This window comes from Carassius auratus, unplaced genomic scaffold (assembly GCF_003368295.1).
Source record: "Carassius auratus strain Wakin unplaced genomic scaffold, ASM336829v1 scaf_tig00038186, whole genome shotgun sequence".
Taxonomy (NCBI): Eukaryota; Metazoa; Chordata; class Actinopteri; order Cypriniformes; family Cyprinidae; genus Carassius; species Carassius auratus.
The window spans coordinates 66,694-74,528 of NW_020526426.1; the positions used below are offsets into that span (position 1 = coordinate 66,694).

Here is a 7,835-nt window from a genome sequence, read left to right on the forward strand (position 1 = left end):
CAGCGCCAGCTCATTAGCCAGTCACGTGATGCCCCATTATAGTCCTCATTCTTAAAGGGACAGTTCACACAAAATAATAATGCTAATAATAATTCCGGCAACGTTTAAAACCTGGAAAGAGCCATTTAGAAATAGCTATAGCGCGAATGAAAACGAGTCTGTGATGGATGGACAGTTTTTTTTTAAGATGAAATGTATTTCGCTATTTAAAAAGTCCTACATCAATGTAATTTTCTAAATGTATAGTTGTTGTCTTTGTTTCGTGACTACGTTCTATCCCTCAATCGCAGGAAATGCTTCAATTCCCGCCAAAATTAAACATGGCGCTACCGTGAAGATAACCAAAACCTTTTTAGCATGGATGAAAGAAAATAATACAAGAATGTTCGGAATGTAATGATGGTGAGTAAAAGTTATATAATATTGATTTCTGGGGTAACTGCCCCTTAAATTAAAGCATATTTAAACTATCCAGAGGAAACTTTCCCTCTCAAGACATGTACAGTAATATAAACCTCTTTATAATAAGTTGATTGACATCTACATACCAATACAACACTTAGAACTTTAATAGGTTCTTATATGATAACTTGTAGATAGATATTATTGATTGCATTTATCGCTTGAGTTCTACTGTAAAATATGATTTGGTGTATTGCTCTTTGAGCACATTTTGATTTTTGAATGTCACCAGTTACTAAAAAGACGCTTTAAACACTGATATCTAAAGTAATACTTGAGAAATCTTGTCATGGTGTAATCCCATTGATATATGACACCAGAACAGAATTCATTAAGGCAAACTAATACTTCAGAAGGGTAAAATTGTTGTAAATTGAATAATTTTATGGTGCATTCTCCCTTAATGAGAAAACATGACCCTTTTAAAATCACAAAATTAATATTTGTCTCCTTGTTCTAAGAAATGGCTTGTTGTTATACAGGTATTAAAACCAGATGTTCGAGTTGTTTTTATGCATTTGACCAATATTTTTTTCAGTACTGTGTTGGTCCTTTAAGAAGCAATATATAATGGCCTCTGGCTTGTGTTGCGTCACGTCCGTTCTGTCCTTCAACTCAGTGAATCGAGCATAAGCCATTCTGGGATGCATCAGAGTTCAGTAGGTGCATTAAATAAAGTCAGCACAAATGCTGTTGACCTCGAGTTCTCTCACAGCTTGTTGCCAATTAAAGCAGTTTTCTTCTTCTGAGGGTTTTATTAAGGCGCTAAGATCCACTCAAATGTGAACGTGTTGGGGAAACAAGGCAGAATATTAATATCTTCATAGTGATATGCAACCTGCAGAAAATTTTCTCCAACCCTCCATTTTGAGAATGGCTTCTTCAGAAAAAGGAGGAAAGTCTCCGACCGGCGGCAGCCTTCTTTTTGAGCCGTGTAAATCCAGATCTCATTTGGAACTAGAAACTCATTTGGATCTTGAACGGGTGTGCCATGGCCTCTCATCTCTGGGCTCTTGCATTTTGGGGTGTTTCACGAGGGAAAAGGAAGTTGTAGAGCGTCGTCACTAGCTGGAACAAACCCATCTGGCCCCTTTGAGTGAACTGCACAAAAAATAAAGCAAAAATAATCAGATGAAAAATATTAACGCAGGTTAAAGAAGATATTTTATTAGCAAAGAGAGGCATTAATATAATAATTCAAGTTTATTAAGTCCACGTCATCCAGTAGGCATTCACAACCCATTTTACTTCCATAATGTGATGCTTTTAAGAGGAAAGTGTTTTAGAAGGTTTCATTACTTCCGTTGTTATTCTAAAATACCAATCATGACTTAATAAAAAAGAAAATACAGTTTCCCCGTGTGGAAATGTAAAGTTATTTTAAATAAATCATGCTCAGTAAGACTAGGAGCATCTATTAAGAAAGTAAACGGAGTCAAAATGGCATGTATCTGCCGTTAGATGGCGCTCTGGTCCCAAGCTTCACTTCAAGCTCCTCCCCTTTCCTCTAAATCTCCTTGATTGACAGTTAAAGCGGCCAATCAGCAGTCAGACCAGCTGTGATGTGGGCGTGTGTTGTAGTTCTTTGCTATTACAGTGTGTTGCATAAGCTGCCGCTCTTACTGAAGGCATGCTGGATTTAAAAGAATTAACAAACCGCAATTATGATTAACCAATTTAAATGATCCTAACCCATTTATTCCTAGTTGGCCTGTCATCTTTTACGTTTTTTAATTAAAATTATTCATTCGTTTGATCTGTGAGAATATGAAGTTTCAGTTTTTGATCGTATCTGGGCTCATGGCGGCTGATTTCCACACATTTCACGGTTTATAAAATCTACAATCTGCAAATTCATTAAACCATCTCGGTTGTTGCGGCTCAGCAACATACAGAGTGTTACTAAAGGTGTTACATTAGCCTACTTTTGAGATTGTGGTCACATGCCTGCTGACGTGGACCTTGAGTCAGAGTCTAAATTTAGCCTGCAGTATAAACACACTTCACATCCTCTTTCTGAGTTCACACCAAACTAGCCGGCCTGGGTAGACACAAAATTCAACTGGCATTTACTGAAGACCTTGATCAATCTAAATGTATCCCTCATCTCTTAAACAAGTAAGCATTAAAAGTCATGAATAAATGTGAACAACTCACATATGCAAAATGTTTACCTCTATCAAAACTAAAACTATCACTTTGTTTAAGCAGATCATGTGGTTTTCATCTGCTGTTTTTCCATTTAAAAACAACAAAATACATAACTTAATATAAATTCTACAATAACCAAATTTACATGAAAAATGGCACTTTTCAAAATTAGTATACTCTGCCATATCATTGCTATTAACCCCCGCCCCTCTGAAACACTTTAAACTAATGTGACTTGACCACAAACCTTAATTAAAACCAAATAATAATGTTTTCAATAGTCATGAAGACTGTAGTTTTATAAATAGTTCTAAAAGTAAAAAAAAAAAAAAAAAGGACTTGTTATAGGACTATGTTTTATACATTAAGTCGTTATATAAACATCAACTAGTGATTCAACTTTCCATCATTTACTGTAAAGTTATTGGTGTAGACCTGATAACATCTAAGAGAACTTAAGTAAACAGGATGGCTAAACCAATAATGATGTCATCTCTCCCACTGAGCATTTGCATATGCAGCATAGAAATAACAGACGATGATGTCATTGCACATCGTGACAGAAACCACTGCAAAGAAAGCCATGGACTTGTGGTGCTGTTTAACCTGTTTGATTCAAATCGGCCATGAGGTAAAGAAACAAACTTTTCTCATCCGAAATCACTCTTACCAGCTGAAGATGATCCTGCTGAAACTGATCCCCCATTTCACGCAGTTTACGTCCAATCTGAATCTCCACACTAATTCCAATGTCCCGTTCATCTTCCTTTTCTTCTGGTCTCCCTTCGTCCTCTTCTGCGTTTTGTGTGCCATCCAAGATGGGTTCAAACAATGCAGGGAAGTGTGCACGAAATCCAGCATTTCCTTCAGAAAAAAAAAACAAAATTGATATTTTTATATTGTATAATAATCATTACTATTTATATGTTATTTTAATATGAAACATATTTAGGGATTAAATTAAAAGAAAATCATTAACTTAATTCATTTTGCACTTTAAGTTTGAACACTGTTTTTTATGTTCAGGGCAAAAATACCTCTGAAAAAGAAAATGATATTCATAATTTATTTCATTATTTATAGATAGATAGGTAGATAGATAGATAGATAGATAGATAGATAGATAGATAGATAGATAGATAGATAGATAGATAGATAGATTTAAAAAACATTTTGTTTTATTTTTGCAGTAATATATATATATATATATAGACAGATAGATAGATAGATAAAATGTATCATATATTTATCTATTTTATATAATATTTTATTGAATACATATATTCAGAAATGTAAAAACAAAAACAAATTAGAAGCATCAATTCCAGGTGTGCATATATGACTATATGATGCATATTGTGTTTCCCTACCATGGAAAAGTGCTCTAGGCCCTTCTGGGGCCCCAGGGGCTATAGTAAGTGACGCAAGGCCCCCGGCTCCACAGTTAGCCCCAAATGCAGTCCTGGCATCCACAGCTCTGCAGGGAGATGATGCATCTCTCTCTAAACCCTGGAATGGTGCCATAGCTCTGTCTCTCGCTGAATTCAGCACAGAGCTGGCAGTCTGTGTTGATCTGTCTTTAAAGCGTTCGTGTCTGTTAGCTGTTTGTCCCACCTCTCCACCTCTCCCGTCTCTGTTCTCTGAGCTATTGTTTCTTAGCGGTGTTTCACAGCAGTGAGGAAGCTGTTCATCCTCATCATCCATCGGCGGAGTCAGCAAAACCGCCCTGAAATATACCACAGACTGTCACTCTGTGCAACTGTATGAGAATTCACATGCTGTTCATTCGTTCTGTATTACATAATATGACATGAAGCCTTGTAATGCAGTTGTTTTGCTTCAGGACATTAAGCACAAGCACAATGGAGAAATTCTTAATGTGCTATAAAGTAAACAAAATCAAAGATTTGAACATATTATTTATTTATTTATTGGGTACCTATTGCCAAATGCCAGATCATTTGATTGCATGCACAATTTTGGACAAAAACAACTTAAGCTTAATGTTTTTTTGAAAAGTTGATAAACTTATTTATTTTTCTATCCCAAATTATGCACAAGTATAGCATGTTCTCTGCAACTCTCCAGTTCACATCTGTGTAGTTTAGGAACACTTGACCTAATTCAAGCGCGCTGAATCTCATAGAGATTTCACCCACATTCACAAAAACAAATAACCATGGCTGAGGGTTTTGGGCTAGATGGGTTTTGGTTCTATTTGGTTTATCAATGAATAATTAAGATCTGACAGTAGATCAGCTCATAAAATGCAACTTCTGGCATCAAAGTGCAGCAGTGAGATGACTTAGTCTGTGCACAAACATTTCAAAGGAGCCTCATACAAATGAGGGGAAGTTTCAGGCCTGCACTCAAGGGTTCGGTCTACCACCATTTCCCAGAAAACAATCATATCTGCACCATCATAACAAACAAATCCGTTTATGAAATGTTCATGAATAATCTGATCACCTGAGAGTTACAATACAGATTAGTACAGATGCTTTCAAGGAGAATAGATTAATATAATACATGGCAGCTGCAATAAAATTAGTCAAATTGAGAGATTGCATGAGTTTTGAGACATTTGTTTTGCTGAATTTGTTAGCATAACTGCTGTAGTCATCAGAACAAATACTCATTTAAAAATTATAATTCTATTAATAGAGAGATTATCATATGGACAGATGATTATTAATGAGAATTACACTCTTAATCTCTGCTGAAAAACCAGGCCAAGATGGTTTGCTGGTCTGAGATGGTCTACCAGCTTGGGTAGACAGGTCTGTTGGCTGGTTTTAGTTTCATGGGGCAAACAGAAAACCAGCTTGACCAGGCTGAAAGACTATTGTAGACCAACCACTCTTATTATTGAGCAAATCATTTAGGCTTTTTTTTTTCAGCAGGGAATTCAAAACAAAACAAAATAAGCATATACGACCAAGTAATACCATAGTATAAACGAATGCATAAAAATGTGAATAATGTGATTGACAGTTTTTGATATTTCAGTTTATTACTTTCAGATGTGCAAATCAGAATATCATGTTGGGGGTATTTCAGTCTTATGCTCTTTATTCTGTAATTGAACATTTTTGTCACTCTCTTTCATAGACCAAATCACTGAAACTTAGTTTTTTTAAGGACAAAAACAGAATCATCTCAGTTCTAAAACTGTAGTAGCTTAAAGAAGTCACAAAATACATGATGAAACTGCAGCAAATAATACACAGAAACGAGAGACACTCACCGCCAGTGCTTGAATGTGTGTGTCAGTGCTGTTTTTATTCCGCTTGTTGTGTCAGCGCTCTTTCACTCTGTCTTCACTCTGCTTGTATTTACTATCACGAACTCGCTCCGCTTTCATTCTGCGCCCTCCGCTCAACTTGTTCGCATTGGGACACGAGCTCGCAGAAAGCCACGCCCACAGTGACGTCGCATGTTATGGTAATTACTCGAGTGGGAGGTGTCCTTTTGTTTAGGGTTTGTGTTGAACCTGTCAAGTCTGTTTTTGAGTACCAGCGGTGTATTTCAGAAGTTCAGTAGGTTCAGACTGTTGAGATTAGTGCCTACGTTATTTAAAATAAACGCTTTTGTTGAAAAACTTTAAAAAGTGCTTTAAACTAATCAAAATGAGTGAAAGGCACACTTCTATGGACAGCATTAATTAGCTAGCAAAAGTAATTATGTAATTTCTGACATAACGTTTTCAAACTGTACAATTTGCAAGTTTTTTCATTATTATTTTTATTATAGATTTCATTATTGATTTTCAGAATTATTTGTAGATCTTTTCAATTATATTAAGTCACAACATGATATGTTCCTGAAAATTGGAAGATGAAAGATGGCAGTTTGCATACTTCTGGAAGCATTGTGTAAATATATAGAGAGTTACAGAGAGAGATAAATATATTAAGCTTTTGTTTTTATGGAAGAAAGAAAGACATGCAACAGTGTGCTTAATTTTCACTTTTTTGTGCACTATTAATTACACACACCTAACCATTAGCCCACCAAAAATGAAAATTCTCTGAATATGAAGAATATTTGTTTTGAAATTTAAATTAATTTTTGGTAGTCCATATCCTTAAATATCCACAGGAAACCTTGTTTTGTTTTTATGGTTTTGTAATGGACAAATATACTGTCTTTGACATCTGTTCAAGTTTTTCTTTTTCCCTTGGTTAACATTTTTGGACGGAGGAATTTATGTGACTGTTATGAACCATTTGTACACATTTGCTTTTTTTCACATTTGTGTGCATGCATGTTTTCAGCTTGAGCCTCAGTTCAAGTGCACTTTTGTAAATGGGAAGTGAGTCACCTAAATCTTCCTGTTCTCACTCGCTTGCGATGACATCATCCTTTCTGTCAGGGCTCAGCATTCTGCTGCACACTGTTACCATGCTTCTCAACCGCGAGATTGCAATGGCCAATTTAGATATGAAAGACTGTGCTAGTTAACTCTACAACAGAATGTGTTGATTGATGTGTTGTTTTGTAATAGATTGTTTACAGCCTGCATACTAACTAGTCAGTACAGGCCAACACATTGCTGGCAGGGATTTCAGTTTGCTAAAATGTTGGGATGGTTTTCAGATGAGGACGAGGTACAGACAAATCACTGACTAGAGGAAGAGGATTGAAATAGACTCAAAGTGACTCTGTTTCTAAGGTAATTTTGGATGGGGAGGAACGAGAGATGAGAGCGAGGCAAACAAAATGCTGGCACTGCCTCCGTGACAACAGCTACATCATTGGTTCTTGTTTCATAGTAAAGACCCGTTAAAAAAAATATAAAATCACAAGAGGCCCAGGAGACGCCTCCCTCACAACTGCATGTTGCATCAGAAAGATCCTGCAAGAGGAAGAGCTAAACACATACACACATAAACACATAACATGCTCCACTTCACTCTACAGCACCCCCTCCTTCCTCCCCGCTCTCCCGCCAAAACATCTCTGTGAGTAAATCCTGCCTAGAAACCAAACAGCTGACTTCGGCCTCACTACGATTGGTGCAGCTCCCTAGCAACGGCGTGGGTTTATTCAGCCAATCAGGTGCTGAGATTTCAGCACTTTCGACCAATGGCAGGTGGCCGCAGCTTACTTAGACAGTACAGTGACTTGGTAACTGTCTGGCAGAACAGATGGCAACTATGATTGGTCAGAGCAGCCTTGCATCCTCATTGGCTGCTCATGACGATCTCCCAGTCATTCAT

At 36.7% G+C, this 7,835-nt stretch overlaps 1 protein-coding gene across 1 annotated transcript; it reads right to left on the reverse strand.

Moving 5' to 3' along the window:
* Nucleotides 1–966: 966 nt before the first annotated feature.
* LOC113083462 (uncharacterized) lies at nt 967–5,967 on the reverse strand. Its single transcript, XM_026254517.1, has 4 exons — nt 5,861–5,967; nt 3,984–4,339; nt 3,284–3,477; nt 967–1,563 (listed from the first exon to the last, which is right to left on the reverse strand). The coding sequence occupies exons 2-4, from the start codon at nt 4,315–4,317 to the stop codon at nt 1,462–1,464; spliced, it is 630 nt and encodes a 209-aa protein (XP_026110302.1). The 5' UTR covers nt 4,318–4,339; nt 5,861–5,967; the 3' UTR covers nt 967–1,461.
* Between the last annotated feature and the right edge of the window lie 1,868 nt (nt 5,968–7,835).

What these genes read in the sequence shown, in the direction of transcription:
- LOC113083462 (XM_026254517.1), bottom strand. Translation starts at nt 4,317, where the DNA reads ATGGATGATGAGGATGAACAGCTTCCTCACTGCTGTGAAACACCGCTA. An exon ending in GCCTAGAGCACTTTTCCATG is followed by an intron (nt 3,478 to 3,983) that starts GTAGGGAAACAC and finishes TTTTTTCTGAAG; the next exon opens with GAAATGCTGGATTTCGTGCA. An exon ending in AGCAGGATCATCTTCAGCTG is followed by an intron (nt 1,564 to 3,283) that starts GTAAGAGTGATT and finishes TTTTTTGTGCAG; the next exon opens with TTCACTCAAAGGGGCCAGAT.